The sequence below is a fragment of the Asterias amurensis genome, chromosome 4 (genome assembly GCF_032118995.1).
Source record: "Asterias amurensis chromosome 4, ASM3211899v1".
Lineage (NCBI taxonomy): Eukaryota > Metazoa > Echinodermata > Asteroidea > Forcipulatida > Asteriidae > Asterias > Asterias amurensis.
The window spans coordinates 9741206-9766934 of record NC_092651.1 but is presented as its reverse complement, the minus strand read 5'-3'; the positions used below and the strand labels follow the sequence as shown (position 1 = coordinate 9766934).

Here is a 25729-nt window from a genome sequence, read left to right as displayed (position 1 = left end):
ACAAACAAACAAACAAACAAACAAACAAACAAACAAACAAACAAACAAACAAACAAACAAACAAACAAACAAACAAACAAACAAACAAACAAACAAACAAACAAACAAACAAACAAACAAACAAACAAACAAACAAACAAACAAACAAACAAACAAACAAACAAACAAACAAACAAACAAACAAACAAACAAACAAACAAACAAACAAACAAACAAACAAACAAACAAACAAACAAACAAACAAACAAACAAACAAACAAACAAACAAACAAACAAACAAACAAACAAACAAACAAACAAACAAACAAACAAACAAACAAACAAACAAACAAACAAACAAACAAACAAACAAACAAACAAACAAACAAACAAACAAACAAACAAACAAACAAACAAACAAACAAACAAACAAACAAACAAACAAACAAACAAACAAACAAACAAACAAACAAACAAACAAACAAACAAACAAACAAACAAACAAACAAACAAACAAACAAACAAACAAACAAACAAACAAACAAACAAACAAACAAACAAACAAACAAACAAACAAACAAACAAACAAACAAACAAACAAACAAACAAACAAACAAACAAACAAACAAACAAACAAACAAACAAACAAACAAACAAACAAACAAACAAACAAACAAACAAACAAACAAACAAACAAACAAACAAACAAACAAACAAACAAACAAACAAACAAACAAACAAACAAACAAACAAACAAACAAACAAACAAACAAACAAACAAACAAACAAACAAACAAACAAACAAACAAACAAACAAACAAACAAACAAACAAACAAACAAACAAACAAACAAACAAACAAACAAACAAACAAACAAACAAACAAACAAACAAACAAACAAACAAACAAACAAACAAACAAACAAACAAACAAACAAACAAACAAACAAACAAACAAACAAACAAACAAACAAACAAACAAACAAACAAACAAACAAACAAACAAACAAACAAACAAACAAACAAACAAACAAACAAACAAACAAACAAACAAACAAACAAACAAACAAACAAACAAACAAACAAACAAACAAACAAACAAACAAACAAACAAACAAACAAACAAACAAACACACAATCGAACGAAAAAGGATTTTTTTTTTCCAAACTGATGACCTGCCTGTCCTTACGAGGCACTCCCCCAACCCAAAGCAAATGTCACTTAATTTAAAAGCCTAAATTCATCAAATCTGGCCTCCTCAAATATTGAAACACAGAACCCCTAGTTTGTAACGACCCTAGCAGAGTCGTCACTCTCATTAATTATTTTTGTCATATGTTTTTTTAACCACACAACCTGTTATTAATTGCACAACCCCCAAAACATTCTTAAAAAATGACTGTGGGTTTACAACAAATGATGATTAGCTTGGCGCTATTGTGAATTGTGGCCTATGTGTGGTGCACCTCGAACTTAGCTTTTATTTGCCCTCAAAATAATGTATACTAGACAGGTTTGAGAGACAAATAAAAGGAGTTTTTACAGTGGGGTGCACCCTCACAATGGGGGCCGGAGTGGGGGAATTCAGCCAACGATTCTGCTCGCACCAACGACACTTATCGCTTGACGGCAGTATGCTTGTTCTCCTGAAGACTGCTCAAAACTTTGAGACTATACATCAGTTCTTCTCTGAACCAACACTATCCAAAAAGAGTTTTCCACATGGCAGTAGCCGGAAGTCTGTAGTTTTTTTAGAAACTTGTTAGCAGGGTTGTTCAGGCTTAATTTCAAATTCACAACCAGCTGAATCAATAAGTCGTTGAAATGCTGAAATAAATCACTAAATTATTGTAAAGTCAAGTTTCTGGTAATTTTTCAGTAAGTATAGGATTTATTACAACGGCAAATCAATAGGCTAGAAAAAAATATATAACAAAGGCACTGGAAATCAATGGTTTGTACAGGTGTATATTTCTACTGAAGGGTTTCATTGATTTCGCAGTTCATGATCTATATACAAATTCCTGCTGTAAACTACATGTAATCAAACTTCACAATGCAGCAAAAGAAAGTTTTTTCAGAGCAAAGATAAATGTGTTAAAACAGCCAACAAATTATTTGCGCTTCCCCACGGCAAAAATATTGAAGAAAGTGCAAGTTTCATGGAAGGTTGACGCTTTGCACTGACATGAACCAATTGCGCCCAATCTCATAAAGCTGATAAGCAAAACAAAACAAATATATAAAAAAATGCTAAGCACAGAAAAATCTTGCTTAGCAAAATAAGGTCACCAGGCAAAATGCCCTGTAATATACATTGTTTGCGACTTGTCCCCTGCACGTTATAGATGATCAGAAAAAGAATTGCTATTAAAGTACAATTTTCTGCTAAACAGCTTCCTCAAATTTGGCCCAGCAGGCAAATGTGCCTTCTGGCGTCAATAACCATTCTGCTGATCACTGGGCTCAATTTCATAGAGCTGCCAAAAGTATAACAAGGAGCTAAGCACAACAAAATGATGCTTACCAGAATAAGGTTACCAGCAAAACTGCCATGTCACATGCACAAGTTTCAACTTGTATCAGGACTGCTCATTTCTGCTTAGCAGAAATTGTGCCCTGGTGTGCCTTCTGCTTTGCCAGTTATCAGCGTTTATGAAACAGAAACCCTCCTCCGAGGCATGAGTAAGTAAGCTCACTTACACGTTTTCTGAACATGAGACATGAACATCCAGTTAAGTGTTTATTGGGCAAGGTTTGCTCAGCAGAAATAAGCTGCACCAGCAAAAATAATAAAAAATCTGAAGGCCGGTTAAGTACTAAAAGCACTAGATGAAGCAATCTAAAGGCAGGTAGAGTTCTAGATGAAGCAAATTGAAGGCAGGTAGAGTTCTAAATGAAGCAAATTGAAGGCAGATAGAGTTCTAGATGAAGCAAATTGAAGGCAGATAGAGTTCTAGATGAAGCAATCTGAAGGCTGGTTAAGTACTAAAAGTACTAGATGAAGCAGTCTGAATACAGGTAATGTTCTAGAAAGCCATCTGATCATGAAGATAAAGCAATCTGAGGGCAGGTCAAGTTCTAGATGAAAAGAGCCGAGTGCAGGTAAAGTTCTAACCACACTCACAGAAAAAGTTTCAAATACCAAACTCCAACATCATGACCTGTCCATACTGTGTACCCTGAAGATTGATCTATCTCTTCGTCACTAGGTGGTGCTCGTATGAGCAAGCTGAATGTGGTCAGAGTTCTAGTTCTAGATAAAGCAATCCTAAGATAGGTCAAGTTCTAGATGAAGCAATCTGAAGGGAGGTAGAATTCTAGATGAAAAGATCTGAAGGCAGGTAAAGTTCCAACCAAAGCCACAGAAGTAGTGTTAAATACCAAACTCCAACATGGTGATATGTCTATACTGTGTACACCGAAGCCTGATCTATCTCTTCATCACTAGGGGGCGCTCTTATAAGGAAGAACTCCTTCAGGTTATGAATTATTCCTCTGTTGTACGGGTTGAAGTAGTGACCATTGGCGTCCTTCAGGTAGTCATAACGTTTGTGATTCACCCGCTCGTTTGTGTTGATGTTGAGGAAGGCCATGTACCACTGAAATCAATCATAACATTGCCATATAAAAATAATAATACACAATATTCATTGAGCTATTATTATGGTTGGAGGGTTAAGAGCGCTTAATTAATACCAGGTATTGAACGCTGGATCTTTCTCGTTTAATCTTTCTCAAAAACTATGTTACAACAGAGGGAGACATTTCTCACAATGTGTTTTACTCTCCATTGCTCAGTACCAAGTATGTTTTTATTATTACAATTATTCTTTAAAGGGAAGGTACACGTTTGGTATTTACTCAAAACAATATCGACTTCAAAACTGACTTGGTAACTAGCATTGGAGAGCTGTTGATAGTATAAAACATTGTGGGAAACGACTCCCTCTGAAGTAACGTAGTTTTTGAGAAAGAGGTAATTTCTCACTAAAATAACAAAAGACTTCTAGCTAGAAGTCTTTTATTCTTATTTGAAAGCACACAAATTCGTCCAACAAGAGTGTTTTTACTTTCATCATTTTCTTACAACTTTGATGACCAATTGAGCCCAAATTTTCACCGGCTTGTTATTTTATGGTTATGATGGGATACACCAAGTGAGAAGACTGGTCTTTGACAATTAGCAAACATGTACCTTCCCTTTAAAGAAGATGAGTATTTTGAATGTAAGAGGTCAGGATGAATTTGAATACCTACCGCTGTAATAGTGAGTCCTGCAGCAATGAAGCCAAAGAAGATAACCTCCACCAGACCAAACATATACAGGAGCTGTAATCCGTCACGATGAACCATGAGATAGGAGAAGTATACCGTAAAGATAGCCATAATCGACAGCGAGGTAGTGAAACCACAAAAGTACACCCTGTAAACAAAACGATGATGGATCAGTAGTTGTTATTGTGTAAAATGATTAAAACTCTGTCAAAGATTCTTAAAAGATCATTTTCCCCACTCTTTCCTACGAGTGATTTTGTCTTCAAGCAGGCTTGATTTTGTTTGTTCGCTGCATACCAACAAGGAGTGACATAAAAAGTTATATCACATGGCACATATCACACCCTGTGTACCCTATCTCTGTGTATTGTGCTTTTATAAGCTTTATCGCAAAACTCCAGCTGTTATGAGAGGTTAAATGCTGATCGTCACATGTGTTGCTTGAAGTTTGCTTGAAGATAAATTTGTTATTACACGCATGCTCAGGGAAATACAGAAAAAAAACTTGCCTGCCTCGCATATCCAATTCAAAGGCTGAATTGGATATGGCACGCAGAAGCACTAAACTGTTCCGAATTCGACTACTGCTTGTGTGAAAACTTATAACAGTACTGGTACTACTACTATTTGTGTAAAGTGCCTTTTCATGAAAACAATGAAGATATGTTAAAGATGGTCTTGGAACAGTTTAGAGGGACTTTAGTATGAAAACAAAGGGGTGCAGAGTACTAGAAGATACGTGATGTAAGATGGAGCTGAGCCAATCTAAGATTAAAATGTAATAAGTAAAATTTTGTGCTAAATTGGTTTTTACCAATACACCAATGTGTGTTAGAACTGTATACTCTGTACTTTCCCCGAGTCTTGTGAACAAATACAACCGGCATGTTACTCGGGTGGAATTCGAACCCACGACCCTTGCAATTCTAGAGCAGTGTCTTACCAACTAGACTACCGAGATTGCCCGGTAGCTAGAGGTAGTTGGAATCCTGTGTTTTCGCAGCAGGTACCGCAACCATACAATAAACCAGAAACACCGGAAAGAGTCCTTCTTTTAAGAAGTCAGTTTAAAGAAATCCTTCACCAGTTTATTATAGTTGAAAATGAAATAATGAGATCTTTAACTTACCTATTTTTTAAGCCAACACAGTTGTAAATATACGGACAGTGGTGGTCAAAATGGACCACGCATTTATTGCATGTTCTACAGTGTTTTGTGCGTAGGGGTTTGACTATCCGGCAGGTGTGACATAACCGACTTAGAGGATTCTTGCCCTGCTTCCATTCAGCAAAGTGGGCCACCTGGGGAAAGAGAACACAATGGAGTTAGATTCATGCAATTTGTTATTTCAACCCCGAAGTATCTTGATTTACAGTGTGCACATACTGTACCGATGCAGTTGTGACCTATAAAACCATGAACAACTTTGTTGACATCCCACACAAATTTCTGACACCAACCGTTGCTCTGAGGAGTCACTCTAACAAATATCTAGTACTTTCAACCACGACAGGGGTCTACCCATACTCCTTCTTTCTTGACATACTCCTTCTTTCTTGACATACTCCTTCTTTCTTGACATACTCCTTCTTTCTTGACAAACTCCTTCTTTCTTGAACTGGCACACAATCTCCCTCTAGACAAGGGCCCAATTCCATGACTCTGCTTACTGCAATTCTGCGCTTTTGATTACCATTCTCCGCTTACTGTGCAAGTGCTAAACTTCTGCGCTAGCTGTGTTAGTGAAGGATATCTAGTAACAGAGTCGTGGGGACTTGCCTTTGTTGTTCTTTTACACCCTTTTTCTAAAGAACCCCCTTGTGGGGACCAGGTTTAGCAAAGACACATTGGTGGGGACCTTTGTTCCATTGTGTGAAAGTCCCTACAACTCTGCGATGCCGAAACACAGTAACCACAGTACGAAACAAACCAGATGATGGAGTATACTCTCACGGGAGAAAAACAAATAATTTTTCAAATATTTTGTTGAAACCTGATTGGTTACTCACCTGCCTAATAGCCCGGTCGTAGTCCGGTGAATTCTTAGGCAGATAACCAGGATTGGTGTTGTAGCATCGATACAACATCATCCACATGAAGGTATTTAACATTATGAATATGGAGTGCATCACAGGCATCTCAGAGAACCCGTAGATGGGCAAAAGCTGAGTGGAGACAAGCAAAAAATATATACTTTTTAATATTGAAGGCAGTGGACACTATTGGTAATTGTCAAAGACTAGCCTTCACAGTTGGTGTATCTCAACATATGCATAAAATAACAAACCCATGAAAATTTGAACTCAATTGATCATCGAAAATTCGAGATAATAATGAAAGAGAAAAACATCCTTGTCACACGAAGTTATGTGCATTTAGATGGTTGATTTCGAGACCTCAAGTTCTAAATCTGAGGTCTCAAAATCAAATTCAAGGAAAATTACTTCTTTCTCAAGAACCATGGCACTTCAGAGGGAGCCGTTTCTCACATTGTTTTATACCATCAACTTCTCCCCATTACTCGTCACCAAGAAAGGTTTTATGCTAATAATTATTTTGAGTAATTACCAATAGTGTCCACTGCCTTTAAATGGATACTTTAGCACAAAATAAATGCTATTTGAACTTGTTTACAATATGTTTGTTTAACATTTGTGGCATGTCGTGGCCTAGCGGTTAAGAGCACCAGACTCAAAATCAGACGTTTCTGATCAGCAGAGTGAAGGTTTGAGTCCCAGTCAGCCATTTTATGGAGTAAAAAAACTTTACTCCACAAAATAGCGTGCCGTGTTAGTTCACCGCGTATAAGAAAAACCATGCAATTTTGAGGCATATTTGCGTGGATCCTTATATTCTACTTTTTAAAACATCTTTCCAACCAAAAGCATTTTATAACAAACCGTTTCAGACGCTTTTCATTGACCAACTCGCCCGATCCAAGGTAACTTGGCCCTTTAACAATGATGCTTTGTCCTTCAGTTGGGACGTAAAGCTGTTATTACAGTCTAGCATATAAAAGAACTACCGCTGCAAAGAGCAGGGGTTTGCCCTGGTGTTCCTGGTTTGATTGGCTGCATAATGCGCCACAGCACCTTGAAAACCATTACATGGTGCAATGTGAAAGGAGTAAATGTAGGTCTCATAATTCAAACGCAGTCCCACATACCTTGCAGGAAAATACTGAATGTCAAAACGCCTCGAGTGTCACTGAGTGCTGGATATAAGCGCAATATAAGAAGCCACTAATATGTTATAGCAATTTTGATATTTTTACAGGCAGGGCTCGAAACGCTAGACTCCAAGAGTATTCAAGTACAATAACACATACACACAAATGAAATAGATCTTCTCAAATGGCCTGTTCAACTCGTTTTTATTCTGGTTTTGTGAAATAAATTCTGTAGAATTTGAAACTTTACATGGTGGAAATACGATATGGAAAGGTTTGTGGTAACACCATGTAGTGAACATCTCTTATGAGTTGCGGTGGTTATGATAAGCGTTGAAACCAACGGTTCTTTTCAGCACCACCCCAACTCATTAGAGATAGTCATTACATGGTGTTACCGCAAACCTTTCCATAACTAAATACTGGTCCAGTACAAATTTTGAGACCTGTGTTTTTGGTGATGGCACCACTTATTCACAGGTTAACAGTTTTTTTAATTGTTTTTTTTTCTGTACTAAAAACCACTAAAGGGTGTTTCACATGTGACTGAACAAGCAGGTTTCTAAATACTGAAAACAATTTAGGTTCATTTGAAATGGAAAGCTAAGTTCATACAAATTTTGTTTGAAGGTTTTATACATTGATCTGACACTCACCTTGAAGACATACATGGGATATGCAAAGAAGATCAAGTTTGACACAAGGAAGACGAAAGGAAATCTTGTGTTTCCTGGAGGTCCAAATACAATTGTACTGTAAAAAAAAAAAATGTAACAAATTTTAGACATTAGGTATAATATGACTTCAATTTGACTTCATTATCTGTCACAAAGGGAAAGTGCATTACCATCTACAGACAAACTTCTCAAAACATTTCCTTTAAAGGGAAGGTACACGTTTGGTAATTGTCAAAGACCAGTCTTCTCACTTGGTGTATCCCATCATATGCATAACATAACAAGCCTGTGAAAATTTGGGCTCAATCGGTCATCGAAGTTGCGAGAAAATGATGAAAGAAAAAACACCCTTGTTGGACAAATTTGTGTGCTTTCAGATGGGAATAAAAGACTTCTAGCCGTCTTTTATTATTTTAGTGAGAAATTACCTCTTTCTCAAAAACTACATTACTTCAGAGGGAGTCGGTTCCCACAATGTTTCATACTATCAACAGCTCTCCATTGCTTGTTACCAAGTCAGTTTTTAAGTGAATATTTGTTTTGAGTAATTACCAAACGTGTACCTTCCCTTTAAGCTCCAAATCCCTCGACCCAAGGGCTTTCTAAACAGCTGGCCCCAAACTTTGGAACACCATTCCCACCAGTATCAGGAACTCTTTGTCTAAATCACTATTTTGAGGATGTGTCTGAAACGGTTGTTTAACAGCAAAGCAGTTAGTAATTTGCTTAGCAGAAACTTTGTAAGCATCATTTTCAGCTTTCGACAGTAAAATCTCACTTTGGAAAGGGCACTAGAGATCTGCTGATCATTAAAAAAAAACATTGTTAGAAAATAATTCAAGAGAAAGAGGTAATTTCACATCAAACATTTGAATCCGAGGAAGACTTCAGGCATGAAGCCTTTCTCATGCATCTGGTAGCACAAGGATTTTTTTTCCACTATTTTCTTGCAACTTCGGTTAAACCAAATGAGCCCAAATGACCCCAAACTTTCACAGATGTTTTTTAGTTGTGCATATGGTTGGGATATACCAAGTGAGAATACTAGTCTTTGACAATCGCCAAAGAAAATATCCTGCCTTTAAGCAACTCAATAAAATAAACCCCCAAGGCTAAGCACTTATACATACCTTAAGTCAATATGAGGTAAAACACTCCAGCTCTTATTTAGCTTCTTGTTAAGGTAGGAGATAATGGGCGTATGGTTACGCCCAGTAGCCAAGGCTAAGGGTGACTTGTGATTATGATCTTCCAGCTCCATCTCAACGCCATCCTGCTCACACAACATCCTGACCGTGTTCAGGTCACCGTTGATGCACGACAAATGCAAGGGGGTCTGGAACCAGCAATTAAAAAAGAGTAAATGTTAGAGAGTAGAGCCTGGTTCATACTTCATGTGAATGCGAAGCAAATTTGTCGTGAATTTGACGTCAAAACCCTCCTTTCGCAGCGATATTTGCAAGCGAGTAAAGCAGAGGGGAGCTGCTGCGAATTATTCGTTGCGAATTTGTGGCGTCAACATTCGCCTAAAAGGAAGTATGAACCGGGCTTCTATGATTTTATAGAGACCATGGCAGCCACAAGCTGCTTGTACCAAAATGCCCAAAGCGGACGCAAACGGCCTCAAGGTTTGCCCTACTTCCATTGTAATAAAGAGGTCAAAGTATAGGTCATGTCAAGATAGGAAACTTCCAAACGTAGTAGGTTAACATAGTATCCCGATTTCTAAACTCAAAACTTATATTTCTGCCTCTTGATACAAACAGTAACATTGTAAGTTATCACACAAGCGCCAGTGGAATACGGAAAAATATAGCGCTTCTGCATCCCATACCCAACGAGGCCGAAGGCCAAGTTGGATATGGGACGCAGACGCTCCCTGTTTTTCGTATTTCCACGAGCGCGCATTGATAACGTATTTATCTTCAAGCAAATTTGGCGCATGACATACATGTAGAAGACACAAGACGCAGGGAGTGATATTAGCCGTGCAATATAGGTTTAAATCACCACTCCATTCTGCAAATTTGATTGGAGGATGAGCGCGTACTTGAAGACAATATACATTATAAATAATAGTGTAACTGAGATAAGTTTGCTCACCTGACCAAAATTGTCCTTTTGCCTTGGGTTGAAGCCAGAATATATCAACAGTCTCGTCAAGTCACATTTCCCTGCAATTGTTTTTTCCAAAACGAATAGTTTATTTTCTTATATCACAGTAAAAATCAGATAAAAATTAACAATAACACTAAACTTTGAGGTAGAATATCTTTGGGAAGGAGGGTTGGCTCGGAGAAGAGCAGATGTGGTCTTGACACTTCAAACAGTATGCTCTAATTGCCTTCAAGAGACTAGTCACGCTTCAAACAGTTCCGACTTCGACACTAGTCGCGACTAACTTTTAATGCCCAAGATGCATTGCTGCAAATTGTTTGCCATAGGTACAATATAGTACAATTTGTGCCGAATAGATTGAATGATTGTGTCACTGATGTCTGATTGTGTTTCATAAGTAAGTTATATTGTCGTGAATACTTGTAAAATGCGCTTTATAAGTCTTGTTTATTATTATAGTGAGCGACACTATTGGTTCACTCAGCAGAAAGTCGCAACTATTTCTGTAGTAGTCACAGCAGCACTGAGTAGTTGCGACTCAAGCAATCATTAGTCGCACTACTTTCGCAGGCTTACTTAGATAATCATTCCCAAGATTCTTACATGTATAAGGAGTAACATGTCACCCCCCCCCCCCTTCAGACAGAAAAACCTACCAAGCACATGCACATTCCTCTGTTATCAACATCAACACCAAAGCCTACCTTTAAAAGCTGCCCAATGCAATGCATTATCTCCTTCTCTGTCAGTCAACTGTAGCCTGGCACCCTTACCCATGAGGTAGCCTGCAAGCATCGTCTTGCCGTACTGACAGGCTATGATCAACGGTGAGCAGCCCTGTGTGGTATCAAGTGAGAGTGTATATCATTGTTGGAATTAGATTTCAAAACCCTCAGCCCTAAAAATTTAGAAACCCCTTTATTAAGGCTCTGTACACTATTGGTAATTAGCATGGAATCGGCGCTTACGGAAGCAGGGAATTCTGTGTTTACGGCAAGTGTATTTCATGGGTTAGCGGCGAATTTTGGCTTCTGCGCGTACATTTTCCACGTTACTAGGCATTCTACCCTTACAAGGCTACTGCAAAAATTGGCCGCTTGCACAAAAGCAGGGAATCGTGATCGTAAGCGCAGCATTCGGAGGTAAGCACAGCCATGAAATTGGGCCCTGCTCTAAGCTTAGTGTTTGTATCCCACATTTATTCAGTCCTCCCACTGTTTTGAATACATACACGTACCTTGTTATCTACAGTGTCGATGGGTACTCCTGCTTGTAGAAGAATGTCAACTACCGCTATGTGACCATTCACACAAGCCCAATGGATGGGTCTGGGACCAAGCTCCGATTTACTCTGAAGATCTGCAACAACATCCAACGTCAGACACATAAAATTGCATCCAAAATACTTTTCATGCCTGTGACCATTCGTTATTTTTCGTTTAGGAGCTTCCAAAGAAATAATTATCCCCTGAAAATGCCGTAATGCCACAGTAAAAACCTGGCTTGACAAAGTAATAACAATATTTAATTGGCTTTTATACAGATCAACCAATCGCAAAGGGTCTTGGGGCACTTGACAGAGGTTACAAACTTAAGCAAGTTACGAAAAAATACAGAACAGTTTATCATAAAAATATTATAAATGCTAAAGATATTTACAAACATCCAACAACAATATTTTAAACTGTTGGCAAATCAACAAAGATTCTTGTAAATACGAGAATGAGTAGTTTTCTAGTATTGAGAAATGAGTATGCCTTTACATGTACATTGTGCCACCACATCTTAAAGGAACACGTTGCCTTGGATCGGACGAGTTGGTCAATAAAAAGCGTTTGTAACTGTTTATTATAAAATGCATAGAAAGATGTTGTAAAAGTAGAATACAATGATCCACACAAACATGCCTCTAAATTGCACGGTTTTCCTTTTACCTCGTTGACTAACACAAGCGGCCATTCCTTGAGAGTAACATTTTTTTACTCCAATAAATGGCCGACCGTGTTAGTTCACACAGTAAAAGAAAAAAACACGCAATTTCGAGTGATACTTATGTGGTCCATTGTATTCTACTTTTAACATATCTTTCAAATCATATTGTGCATTTGATAAAAAACGGTTACAAAACGCTTTTTATATACCAACTCGTCTGATCCAAGGCAACTTGTTCCTTTAATTCAACCACTATAATCTTCCTGTCTTACCTAATTGTACTTTGCATTGCACCATAAGACGGATGATATTGGTGTTGCCTCCCAAAGCTGCCCAGTGTACTGGAGTGTGTCCTTTATCATCACACTCCACAAGGATCCCTGGACCTTCAATCTCTACCAGTTCTTGCACTCGGATTAAATAGCTGCAGGACAAAATCAGCAGCACAAATGAGGAAGTGCAATTTATTCAATTTGATTACACAGTACTCAATCTGTTTAGCCATTGAAATCAGCATTCCATTAAAGGCAGTGGACACCTTTTGGTAATTACTCAAAATAATTATTAGCATAAAACCTTTTTGGTTACGAGTAACGGGGAGAGGTTGATAGTATAAAACATTGTGAGAAACGGCTCCCTCTGAAGTGACGTAGTTTTCGAGAAAGAAGTAATTTTCCACAAATTTGATTTTGAGGTCTCGAAATCAAGCATCTGAAAGCACACAACTTTGTGTGACAAGGTTGTTTTTTTCATTCATATCTCGCAACTTTGACGACCAATCGAGCTCAAATTGTCACAGGTTTGTTTTATGCATATTATGTTTAGATGCACCGAGTGAGGAGTTATCGGTTATCGGTTTTAATTGAATGTCACTATTAAGAACTTTTGCTTGAAGTTGAAACACGTAAATTTAAAGTGAATCTGATTAAATGTTTATTGGGCCAAATCAAATTATGCAGTTGTTTAATTGTCCTGCTTTAATATTATTTATAAATTAGTAGGTAGGTAAGCCTTTCCTATAATAATTTAAATATTATAACTTTTGGTACTTTATACATGTAAGTTACTTAATTAATACACCAAACCAGAGGGACAATAAAACGTGCTTTAGTATAAAGACTGGAGAGACACTGATAGAAACAACACCCCTTTTTGTTGTTGAAGTATTCAGTAGTTTGGTTTGTATCGTTTGGCTTTGTCTTCGATGACTATGATAATGATATTTAAACATGTTCAACTTTTTAGAAGAGAAAGAGTTCTTATTAACGAATTCCTTATTAAAACTAAAAGTAAAAAAATTGTAACGAGAATGGATTCCAGCTGGCTGGAAGCATTTTATTTTTAATCCCCCATAATAATAAAGCCATAGGCCCTATAACATTCAACTTTACTTGAAGTTTGAGTTCAAACATTTAAAACATTGCACATTTTGTGACAGTTTTTCTATAATATAGTTAAATGCGCAACTTCAAATTACAAAAACCCAAAAGGTTTAAACTTTGATTTATCACGAAATTGATTAAGTATCAACCAACTTTTGTCAATGAACAAAGCACAACTTGACAACCAACGATTTAAACTGGACATCTCATCAAACGACACGAGTTTAGATTATAGCCAAATGCTCTACTTACTTAGCTTTTACAGCTTGGAAAATATTCATAGCTGGTATTTTCGACTTGTCATCCTGGTCGCTTTCTTTCCCATCTTGGGAGGGACTTCCCTTTTCCGAATTCCGACCGGAGTCCGCCATGTTTTACTCTTTACTATCGCGGTCAAACAGATAGCGCGCCCTCTAGCGATTAGAATACCGGACACTTCGGGGTGCACCCATAAAACTCCAGCCACCAAGCAAAAAAGCTATGCTATAATAAAACAAAACAAAACATTAACGAAAAATGCTTCGAAGTCTCACAGCTTTTTACAGTAAATGGGTAATTATTCATAGACTCTTGAACTTTGATCATTTAATATGGGGAGTTTTCCGGGCCCGTCGAGTTATTCCGCCTCCGGCCAAACCAACCCCACCCATTTTTCCAAAATTAAAATTAATGTCCGATCCCGAGAATCAAATCTTGAAAACAATGTCCCTCCTACACCTCTCCAAATAAGACCAATATGTTAGGGCCCAATGTCATCCAAAATACATCAAGTTGGAAGTGAACAACCCCAGCTAACAGTTGGGTACATTTTTGTCCACACTGATGTTAGGGCTCTCAAATGATCTGTCACATAGACGAATATTGAGGGCCTAACAACAAATTTGTGAGCTCCCTCTAGTGAGGTGCACCCTTCGGCTACTCGCAAACTCGGCACCACAAACTCGACAACCGAGAGACACCCCGCAAACTCGTGCTATCAGAGTAAGTTTGTACACAGTTTGACAGTATGGGGGACAGCGAATCTTCGGGGGCGGGTACAGAATTCGCTTGCCACACCGGACCAAACCAATGTCAATAATAGTACCCGTTTTTTTAAAGATTTTATGGAGCCACTTTGTTCTTCAAGGCTCCTGGGGCAGATGTTCCCATCAAAGAATTTTCAGGGTACGTTTGGGGACGTAAGGGGCGGGACGTAATAGGGCACCTAGGAAACGTAACTACTAGTTAGGGGACCTACTTAGGGGACGAATAGGGGACATAGGGACGTAGGGAACGTTAGGGGACGTAAGGGACATGAGGTAGGGGACCCAGGAGACGCAGCTAGGGGACGAAGAGGATGTACGTAGGGGACATACGTATGGGGACATAGGGGACGTATGGGGACGTTGGGACGTAACGTAGGGGACCTATAGGAGACGTAGCATAGTAGGGACGTAGGGGACGTACTTAGGGGACGTAGGAGACGTAGGAGACGTATGGGACGTAGGTGCGTAGGGGACGTAGAGGAAGTTTGGGCCTTTCCAAACAAAATTTAATCGTCTTCAAGGAAATGGACCACTCAATTTCATCAAGAGTCTAATTCCCTCATTGAGATGTTCATTCCACCTAGGTATTGGGAGCAAAATGAAAAATGTGAAATTTGATGAAGACTCGGCTTGGCGGATTAGGTACATTGAGGCGAGTAGTATGTTTCACAATGAATCTTCAAAATATTTGGGACTATGTTCGACTGGGTGCACCCAGGATCCCAGATCATACAGCAGGGACCTTTGCCCCTTGGCCCGCTATGTGCAATCTATACAGACAGCCACGTCCCATTGCGAACAGGTGGGGGGGGGGGGCGAGGGGTGTCGGTTTTATGACACAACCAATAGATGAGTTCTTATTGAGAGTGGAAAATTCATGCTTTCATCCAAAACATCGACGTCACATAATAGTAACATTAGGTCTGTACACTTTTGTACAGCAAATATTTTAGTATTAATATCAATTTGTATGATATGCCTAAAAAGTCTAGATATATGGTGTGAGGGGGAGGGGCTCCCATCGAGTGGTTGCATAAACCCGTGCCCCCCTTATGTTATCCGGTCACTGTGTTCATTATAACTCTATTGAAAAGTGAGTGCATCACAAAACCGAATGTGTCCTTGAAAGTCCCACTAACATGCTCTAACCGTTGAGAAGGGTCCGTGGTCCTTTCTCTTTGCTATAAAGTCGCAACAGTAGGGAGGCCAGACCTCAACAATAGACCATTAAAATACACCCCGCATGAACAAACGGCTTTACTTTTGCGGATGAGCCAACTGTAAAGCCCGGTTCATACTTCCTGCGAATGCGAATGTAGCCTTGATCAAGGCTGTTGACGTACTGTTCCCCGGCCCAGTTCGCTGCACACGCATGCAGTGCATACACAAATGTACATTACCATACATTGTACAGCGAGAACAGTGTAGCGTAGTCGTGAGTACGGTCGTGTCTTTCTACTTTCAACCTCGCACACGTGGCTCAAACAACAGGAAGTACCCATGTACCGTAAGTGTATCGTACACAGATGGTACATGTACATGTACAGTACGTATGTGTACATACGCTGTACACGTATGCACTGTGTTATGTATGGGGTGCGCTGGCGGAATTCAGTGATGGGGACTGGGATTTTGCAGATCGCGGCTGGCTGTAGCGCCTTGATCAAGGCTAATGCGAATGTGAAGCGAATTTGACGTCACACCCTCCTTTCGCAGCGATTATCGCAGGGGAGTAGAGCAGAGTTCAACTGCTGCGAATTGTTCGTTGCGACTTTGTGACGTCAAGATTCGCTTCGCATTCGCAGGAAGTATGAACCGGGCTTAAGGCGACGACTCTTAATCAGACGCAGACACATGGACTACACACGTTTCTTGAATTATTACGGTATCGGGGTGAAACCGCCACCAATACGGGGCCTGGGTGAGTTTACTATTGACCGGTTCGGCTTTCAAAAGTCATACTCCCATACCTTGTACATGTAGCCTACATTACACTCCACAAACAAACGAAAAATCACGGATATGTGCAACACTAAGATGCATTTACATACAACTATAGTTATAGACCTACAGGCCTTCAAAATGTATACTTTGGCATGGATTGGATGGGTTTTTGTGCTACACTCAGGACTTAATTGCTCCTTTTAATCATAGGGATGGGGAGTTGGGTGAGAAATTGCTCTAATAACTCTAATAATAACTTTTTAATTGCTAAAAATTAAAGGACCTTAGGACTATGTATAATGTTTGTGAACATTATAGATAAACATCAACATAGAATGAGCTTTGGAATGTGTCCATTATTATCAACTGTACAAGGTCTTTGGTGTATTATAGTTGAAACCGGGCATAGATGTTCCACTCAGCTTCATCAATTGAGCTACTTTTTAAAGCTCAATATCTTGCTGACCTTTGTCATAATTTGTAATATCTGTTGTGAATTGTTGGTGTCAGCCACAGGTCACAATCTATCATTTAGCAAGGACATTGAGCCATGTGTATACCACTGGCATGATCAGTTTGTGTAGCGTATGGGCTGTGGTTCGTGGGATAACTATTGTCTAATTTTTAGCCTGGAGTCAAGCAATATTTTTCTCACGTAAGAACGAAGCAATGGTTTGAAAACTGCTGTCAAAGGTGCCCCACCCGTTTCACCCTGTTCTCCGCCTCTCCCCGCCCCCACACCATCATCACTGCATAAATCCGAAACTTAAATCGAGCATATTGGTTTTAATGCTGATAAGTGTCCTTTTACTTCATGCTATAGGCCTAATGAAACCGATTCGCCAACTGCAATATTGTGTATGCGAACGTAAACAAAAACAACTGTGATGCAATATCCAATCTTGTTAAAAAAACTGACATTTTGTTTGACTATTTTATACTGTTCGCTTGTCAATCAACTGGAATGTTTTTATTTATTTTTTATTTCCAGCGGATTTACTGACGTCTGATACAGATGCCAGTGCCAGTATTGGATGTCCAAACCCAGCCACGTTTCCTTTCAATGGCGCAACGTTCAACTTAAAGTGAGTGTTGTATTTGGTTCAAAAACTTGTGGTTTGTTTATTTTGATGTCAATACTGAATAATTGATTGGTCCTTTAAAACATGTTTACTCTTGAAGGACGGTGCAATCATTCTCTGTTATATTAAATATGGCTCTTCACTTTTACCCCGCCCCTCATGTCTCTTTTTTTATTTATTTATTTTTTTTTGTAAAGAGATGGTACAGAGATCACATTGACGGAAGATGACATGGATATCGCCCTGCAGTACGGAAAAACCCAGGGGTATGTTTTGGGTTTGTGCTTACACCCCAACCATCATCCACCGACAATGCATCAACAAACCCTAATATATGCTGTATATATATATATACTGTTTTCCAATATTGGTAATCGTATTACATCAGGGCCCAATTTCATAGAGCTGCTTAAGCACATAATGTTGCTTGAGCAAAACAATCTGGCTTAATAAAATCAGATTACCGGCCAAGACTCCACTCAATTGTTACGCTAAGTACACAACAGCTAAATACCAGTCACCAGCGATGTATATGGCACGACATTTTGGCCAGTAACATGATCAGTGTATGGATTGTTGCATCTCAAAACTACTGCCGTAAATACAATAATTAAGTACAAGTACCAAACTGTAATTATATTCCAAGGTACACAGATTGATACTCTAAAATAAGCGAGCTATTTTCGTGTTAAGCAGCTCTGTGAAATTAGCCCCTGTGGTATAAGAGAAAGAAAAACTTGTATTTGTCCCCTCCCCAAAGAAATTTGTGTTCTCTTATTTCAATTGAAAACCCGATTTCAGAATTCCAGTCGTTTCCTTTGACCATGGATGAGTGAACTTCCTTCCTCCATCATGCCTTGACCCATGGCACCCGAGCCCAAAAAGATTGACTATTCTGAGTGACCCCTTATTATCAGTCAAAACAATTTGACTTGGAGTGACAAATAGGAGAGGAGGATTTTGAAGGAATTGATCACACATGGTAGGCAAAAACAGAGGGCGGGTTCAAATAATCAACCACACGTTACAAATGCTGGGGCCGATTTCACAAAGAACCAAGCTGGATTTTAAATGCAAACCAATGGTGGTTGCTAAGTAAAGTGTGATGTCACACTGACAATTTGTCTTGCGATGAATTTTATTGTTTTGTGTAATCGGCCCCTGGTGTAAACCCGAGTTACGATCGAAGACAAACAAACTTGAGTTATACGAAAACGAACAAACCTAAATTACGGAAGCCAACACACTTTAATGTTACGAAAATCAACATTTTCACACGAATCAAGAACTTGAATTACGGAAATCAACAAAACATAAGCTTGGTATAACGAATATCAACAAACTTGATTAACGAAAATCAACAAAATTGAATTAACGAAAATGAAAATCAACACACTATGAAAACCAACAAACTTGATTTAAGAAAACCAACAAACTCGATTTACGAAAATCAACAAACCTGATTTACGAAAATCAACAAACAATGTACGGAAGCCACGAAAATCACTTTTTCGGAAATCAACAAACTTGATTTACGGAAGACAACAAACTTTAGCTGGAAACTCAAAAACCTTGCGGGAAAATTCCAATGACATCAGTTGGAGATGAGGCATAGTGAATGCAACATCTACTTGAAAGCATTAACCGTGTTCTTACTTCCAAAGAATGGACGGACTTGTAGACATTCTCGTTAAGATGCAGTGTGATGAACACCATCCACCAACAGCAAGCCATGAGACCGGGGAAAGCAAAATGGCCGTCTTGGTGTCACCAGGCTCAGCGATGTCACTAGCAACGGTAACTATCCCAACTGACGACATCCTGATCGAAACGTCCATACAGTTATTAAACCATTTTTCAAAAGAATCACCTTGACAATACATGTTAACATGCTGTTAACATAGCGTGAACCTTTTTTCTGGATATTCTCCACACGATCAGGTTAGACTTGGTATAATATCTACAACTTCTTAAATAGAAACAATAGAACATCAGCCACAGCAGGAAACATCTCATCGAAACCACAAACCCTTTTAGTTGTTTACTATTGAGACTTTGCTCGAATTTAAACATGGTTCTCTCTGTGAAACTTGATGGTTTAATCGCGGCAATCAACCACAGTTTTTGTTGTCTATCCTTTTTATTTCCTTTCTGCAGTTTGCAATGATATGCTCTCGTGAGAACATACCTATTATTTCTACCGTGCCTGCCTATCTGTTCATTGGGTTCCCACTGGTGAGTCATGCCAATAATTGTTTTAACGTAGACAAACTTTATGCCGTTGTGGTAGAATCTTCTGTGTGCCTAACCCCCCCCCCCCATATGGCAAACTGTGTACAAACTTCTTCCGATAGCGCCCTTTTTGAATCCTCCTCCTCCAGCCCGTGTCAACCTAAAATATACAGGGGAACGATCTCCGGCGGATAGAATTCCCTTGGACACCTTATCCAAATTGGTATGCAATATTAAAACTGCACTGAGAAAGAGTCCTACGAGAGGGAGCTGCCCTTAGCAACTCGGCCCATCTTTATTGCACTTTGAAATACTTGTATACTAACGTTTTTGTGTTTGTTTCATGCTATATAGAGTGATCTCTTGAGTAACTATTTGAGTGTTGATATGGATGCTGATGGAGCCAAGCCGTCAACTTTGAGAAAGGTTCTGTCAAGATGGACGCCAGAAGACGCCAGGAATCCAGAGTTAGTAACTATTACAATTTAGCCAAGCCCGCGTTGGCATCCGCCGGTTGCGGCTTGATCGGCCGCGTCACACCCGTGCTGAAGCGGGTGAAGCCCCACAGAATTTACCTTAGCAAATGCCGCAGTTGCCATTTCGGACGCTCCCTTAATAGGTCGTCACAGTGGACATTTTGGGGGCAACTTTGGGGCAACTGCACTGCATGCACTATAGGAAGACTATACGGCAGCACAATAGACTTTCTTTTTGCTGTTGTGTAACTCAATAACCCCAAGAAAAGAAATGAGGAAATTGGAAGTGAATGACATTGCTTATTAGAGATTGCCTGCAAATTGCCTCGTGTTTACTATTACATAATTGTGGCTAATTTGTTATAAGTCACGTTTCACAAGTTGTTCGAAGCACTAGCCAGAACACATGTTAGCATGTGTGAATGTGCATGAAGCAGAAGCATGTTACAAGCTCCCAAAGTCTTGTGAATTAATACATTATAATAATTGTATTGCTGGTTCATTTGCTAATGTTTGAAATGAATCGCTGGTTTGGGTTAACCCATGTTGGTTATGTGACATCATGCAATTTGTGCAATACAATACACGTGTTATAGTACAATGGTTCGTTCGGTGATTTTTTAGTTATTATTTTACTCTGCCCATGAATAGGTCTGGCATCCCTCGCATACTATGGTTAAATCCATGCTGTAACAATCCATGCGGTGTCAACACCTCCCTACCCAGACGGAAGGAGATCTATAGTATCGCTCAGGAATACAATCTCCTCATAGTGGAGGACGATCCGTACTACTACCTGCAGGAAAGTCAGGTAACGTCATTCTGTCTGTATCATGAACACATATAGAGTCATGGTGCAAGACCAGTTCTTGTTTTGTTTTGTTACAATGTTTCCCGTAGAGAGGGCGCAATACCCCCCAAACCGCGCTTACGGTTCAAAAAGGAAATGCCCACTTGCAATTATTGAAAGATTGCCAACCATTGCAAAGTTGTGCACGAGTCAATGGGGGAACTCATTGCAAAGCGGACCAGTCTATGTTGTAAATAATCCAGCGGGTAAACGACCTTGCCCTAGCCAATCAAACTTTACATTATGCATTTTAAGCTAAACTGAAATCATACGCAGAGTAGTTTTAAAAAATGGTAATTAGCAGTTGCTAGCTGGCAGGATATCGCACTGGGTTTAAAATGGTTCAATAAGGTTCACATGTGGGTTGTTGAATTTCAACCAAATCAACATTGGCATGAAAGAGTTTCTATTATAGACATGATACTTTTCTTGCACGTTTTCCAGCCCCGTATCCCAAGCTATCTCTCTCTTGACGTGGATGGAAGAGTTCTGAGGTTCGATTCATTCTCTAAGCTCGTAGCACCAGGGTAAGATGCAGTTGTCTTAGAGCTTTGATATTCTAAGTGGGGTTTCGTGGCCGAGCGGTAGGTGGTGGGCTCAAGTTCTGTAATTTAAATAATGTGGGTTCGAGTCCTGGCATTGCAGGTCGCGACACGTGAATTGGACACGCCTGTTCACATTTGCTTTTCCTATACCGCTTGAGAATTTCCTTTTTCCATCTTGACCGGCGCCTTTGAATGGTTTTACATCAGATTTAGTACGCCTTTATAAATGCTGTGTAGTTTGTCGCTGAGCATGGTATATTCTACCGTAGTCGCTGCTTTCCACGCAGGAGAGTAACTGATGGGATGGACTGGCGTCACAGTGTCCAGGTAGGGGAATACAAATAATATTGCTAGTCGTTTAATGCCAAAAGAATTTATTGCATTTGCGTTTTTTCACCTCAGATAAATCTCTTTTCATTTGTCTCTCATTTTGTAATTTCATTTGCAGTCTGAGGTTGGCTTTTATCACTGGGCCTCAAAAATTAGTAACGAAAATACAACTTGTGTTTATGCAGAGTATTCAGATGACAAACGGACTAGCGCAGGTACGTCATGGTGTTTGTGGCGTGTTGTAGCATGGAGGCAGTGTTCATCTAAATGCCCGTTTGTCATGTGTGTGGTGTGTTGTAGTTGTGATTCATCTAAATGCCTATTATGTCATGTTTGTGGTGTGTTGTAGTGTCCATCTAAATGCATATATATGTCATGTTTGTGGTTTGGTGTAGTGCTCATCTAAATGCCTATGTGTCATGTTTGTGGTGTGTTGTAGTGTTCATCTAAATGCATATATATGTCATGTTTGTGGTTTGGTGTAGTGCTCATCTAAATGCCTATGTGTCATGTTTGTGGTGTGTTGTAGTGTTCATCTAAATGCCTATGTGTCATGTTTGTGGTGTGTTGTAGTGTCCATCTAAATGCCTATATGTCATGTTTGTGGTGTGTTGTAGTGTCCATCTAAATGCCTATATGTCATGTTTGTGGCTTGGTGTAGTGTTCATCTAAATGCCTATGTGTCATGTTTGTGGTTTGGTGTAGTGCTCATCTAAATGCCTATGTGTCATGTTTGTGGTGTGTTGTAGTGTCCATCTAAATGCCTATTATGTCATGTTTGTGGCTTGGTGTAGTGTTCATCTAAATGCCTATGTGTCATGTTTGTGGTGTGTTGTAGTGTCCATCTAAATGCCTATGTGTCATGTTTGTGGCTTGGTGTAGTGTTCATCTAAATGCCTATGTGTCATGTTTGTGGTATATTGTAGTGTTCATCTAAATGCCTATGTGTCATGTTTGTGGTGTGTTGTAGTGTTGCTCATCTAAATGCCTATAATATGTCATGTTTGTGGTGTGTTGTAGTGTCCATCTAAATGCCTATATGCCATGTTTGTGGTTTGGTGTAGTGTTGCTCATCTAAATGCCTATAATATGTCATGTTTGTGGTGTGTTGTAGTGTCCATCTAAATTTCTATATGTCATGTTTGTGGTTTGGTGTAGTGGTCATCTATAATGCATATATGTCATAATATGTAGTATGTTGTAGTGTTCATCTAAATGCTTATTATATCATATTTGTGGTATGTTGTAGTGTTCATCTTAGTGCAAATAATGATGTCATGTTTGTGGTTGACCCTGGCGGCCTTACACTTTCGTGTTATACTACAGCACAGAGGAAGAGTCTTATATAGGGCTAGTTTTTTGCAGTGTTCATCTAAATGCATATGTCATGTTTGTGGTATGTTGGTTTATCTAAATGCGTGTTCCTTGTGTGTTTACCTGTTCTTGATCGACAACGCTGTTTTGCGCTAAATCGACTGTTTGTGAGGCTAACTCGGAGGGACTGGGCGAGTCTATAATGTCTGAATCGAAACAGCGTTCATTTTGAGCCAGATGTTTGTGTGATACTATAATGTATTCTCCAGTAATGCGTGTTGTGAGCAATGGTTCGTGTTGCGACATCGGCGACAACTATATAACAAAATGAACGTAGGCAATCAAGAATTATATAGAGTAACCCAAATTTCATCTTTACAGATACTCGTTTGTAAACTGTTGAAGCAATGGGGTCGGACTGGGTTCGAGGAGCACATGCAGGGAGTTGTGAAGTTACTTCGAGAAAAAAGACTGTTCGCTCTAGGATTGGCTGACAAATGGCTGACAGGTATTGACTATTGACTATTGACTATTGATTATTACTGTTTGAAATATCAATTGCTTGAATCAGTTTTAACCATAGAAAAGTCTCTCAGCACTAAACAATGTTGCGTAAAACAATTTGAACGAAATTGTTTCCTGCTTATTTGTTTACTTTTCAGAAATTGTGTTAAGCATGAAATTGTGCCCTGGTATCGTGACTGTTCCTCCAGTTATGGTTATATCAGTACATACTACGTAACAGCTTAGAAACGAATCAACACTGCTTGCTTTCAGATGCCTAGTAAAAGGCTTGAGCTGAAGTATTTTATTATTTGAGTGAGCAATTATACCTCTTTTTTAAAAACAACGTTACTTCTAGCCGTTTCTCACCATGTTATATACTATCAACAGCTCTCCATTGCTCGTTACCAAGTAAGTTTGTATCCTAACAATTATTTCGAGTAACTACCAATAGTGCCCAGTGCCTTTAAAGTCCTTTCCGTTTATTTTACCATACAGGCCTGGCTGAATGGAACGTACCTCGCGATGGGATGTTTATATTTTTCAAAGTGTACGGCACCGGACTAACTTCAGAGGAACTTAACCAAAAGCTTGTGGAGACAGCGCAGGTTAGCCTAGTTCCCGCCTCTATGTTCTACCCAAGGGGCGCCGAGCTTAAAGATGTTGCCGTTTTAAGAGTATCGGTTGCCATGGCAAGTAGTGAGTCAATGGAGAAGGTGGGTTAGAGTTAGGATATTTTCAAACATGGCCCGATGGTGCACTTTTGTTGTTATACTTGTGACAAAATGTAGGTATTTGTTTTATTTTATATATAACAATAAAAGTGCGCATTAACAAATGGTATACACATGGACCATCAGATAAAACGATTCAGCACGGTGGATTTACGCTGCAACAACTGGGGTCTACCATGGGTGATGTCACATTGTATACAAACGAGAATCAAGTTTAACACCGTGTGTTAAAATAACACCAGTGTAATTGTGTTGACAGTAGTATTAACTTAAACCCGAATTGTGTAAAAAAAAAATGATTAAAACTTTGCCTCCAATCGTAAAATGTGGTGTCAATAAGCACGACTTACGTTAAATGCGACGCCTAAGTATACCGTGTTTTATTGGTTGGTTAATTTGCAGCTTAATTAATGCATGGTTCGTTTTAATGTCTTTATCTAGTGTGGATTTTTGTCACTTCTTATTTTGCAGGTATTTGAGGGACTTTCCAAAGTGATTCGAACAGCCAGGGAAAAACACTCCGCTTGAAAAGAGAATTCTGTTCCTAAATTGATTTACGATAACATGAAAATGTGACTCGGTAAACTTCTGTCACAACTGTATACTTCTTATATTTTACATCATCTATAAACAAACTGTTATTAGATGGGCGATTGTGTATGTATTGACCACCCTGCGTGGAGGTACGGTGCAGGGAGGGGTGGGGGTTGGGGGGGGGGGTGTTTGTGCACACACAACCCGTATAGCCTGCACTGTAAAAACAAGTGTTTAGGTTCTGTAACAGATTTCGAACGCGTCATAGGGTTTAGGTTAAACATGTAACAGTGTATAGGGCCCATGAGTTGTGCTGTAAAGCAGTGGTTTAAACGTCAAACTTAAACACTGGTGTTTAGCAAACTTTGATGTACCGAGGACCTTTTAAACGCTTCCTAAACACAATGTCAACGGCTGATGCGTCAAACTAAACGCGCCAAATATTTACAGTTTTTACTATGACGCGTTTAGTTTGACGCATCAGCCGTTTGCACTGTGTTTAGGTATGTTCATGTACATCAAAGTTTGCTATACACAGTGTTTAAGTTTGATGTTTAAACCACTGCTCTACATTACAACTCATAGGCCCTATACACTGCTAAGTGTTTAACCTAAACCCTTTT

At 39.2% G+C, this 25729-nt stretch overlaps 2 protein-coding genes across 2 annotated transcripts in view; one reads left to right on the top strand and one right to left on the bottom strand.

Moving 5' to 3' along the window:
* Positions 1-1835: 1835 nt before the first annotated feature.
* LOC139936530 (uncharacterized) overlaps positions 1836-25729 on the bottom strand; it is a 54020-nt gene continuing 30126 nt past the window's right edge. Inside the window, exons 3-13 of the mRNA XM_071931365.1 lie at positions 13789-14019; positions 12427-12578; positions 11460-11581; positions 10927-11059; positions 10208-10278; positions 9235-9440; positions 8084-8180; positions 6268-6423; positions 5387-5559; positions 4240-4405; positions 1836-3581 (exon numbers count right to left, since the gene is read on the bottom strand). Coding sequence (XP_071787466.1) covers positions 3387-3581; positions 4240-4405; positions 5387-5559; positions 6268-6423; positions 8084-8180; positions 9235-9440; positions 10208-10278; positions 10927-11059; positions 11460-11581; positions 12427-12578; positions 13789-13907 — 1590 coding nt within the window. The 5' untranslated portion in view covers positions 13908-14019 and the 3' untranslated portion in view covers positions 1836-3386. The remainder of the gene's footprint in view (positions 3582-4239; positions 4406-5386; positions 5560-6267; positions 6424-8083; positions 8181-9234; positions 9441-10207; positions 10279-10926; positions 11060-11459; positions 11582-12426; positions 12579-13788; positions 14020-25729) is intronic.
* Positions 16166-25261, top strand: LOC139936149 (kynurenine/alpha-aminoadipate aminotransferase, mitochondrial-like). Its single transcript, XM_071930893.1, has 12 exons — positions 16166-16482; positions 17497-17590; positions 17785-17853; positions 19252-19384; positions 19745-19822; positions 20174-20286; positions 20947-21106; positions 21590-21672; positions 22139-22235; positions 23716-23842; positions 24337-24554; positions 25044-25261. The coding sequence occupies exons 1-12, from the start codon at positions 16416-16418 to the stop codon at positions 25098-25100; spliced, it is 1296 nt and encodes a 431-aa protein (XP_071786994.1). The 5' UTR covers positions 16166-16415; the 3' UTR covers positions 25101-25261.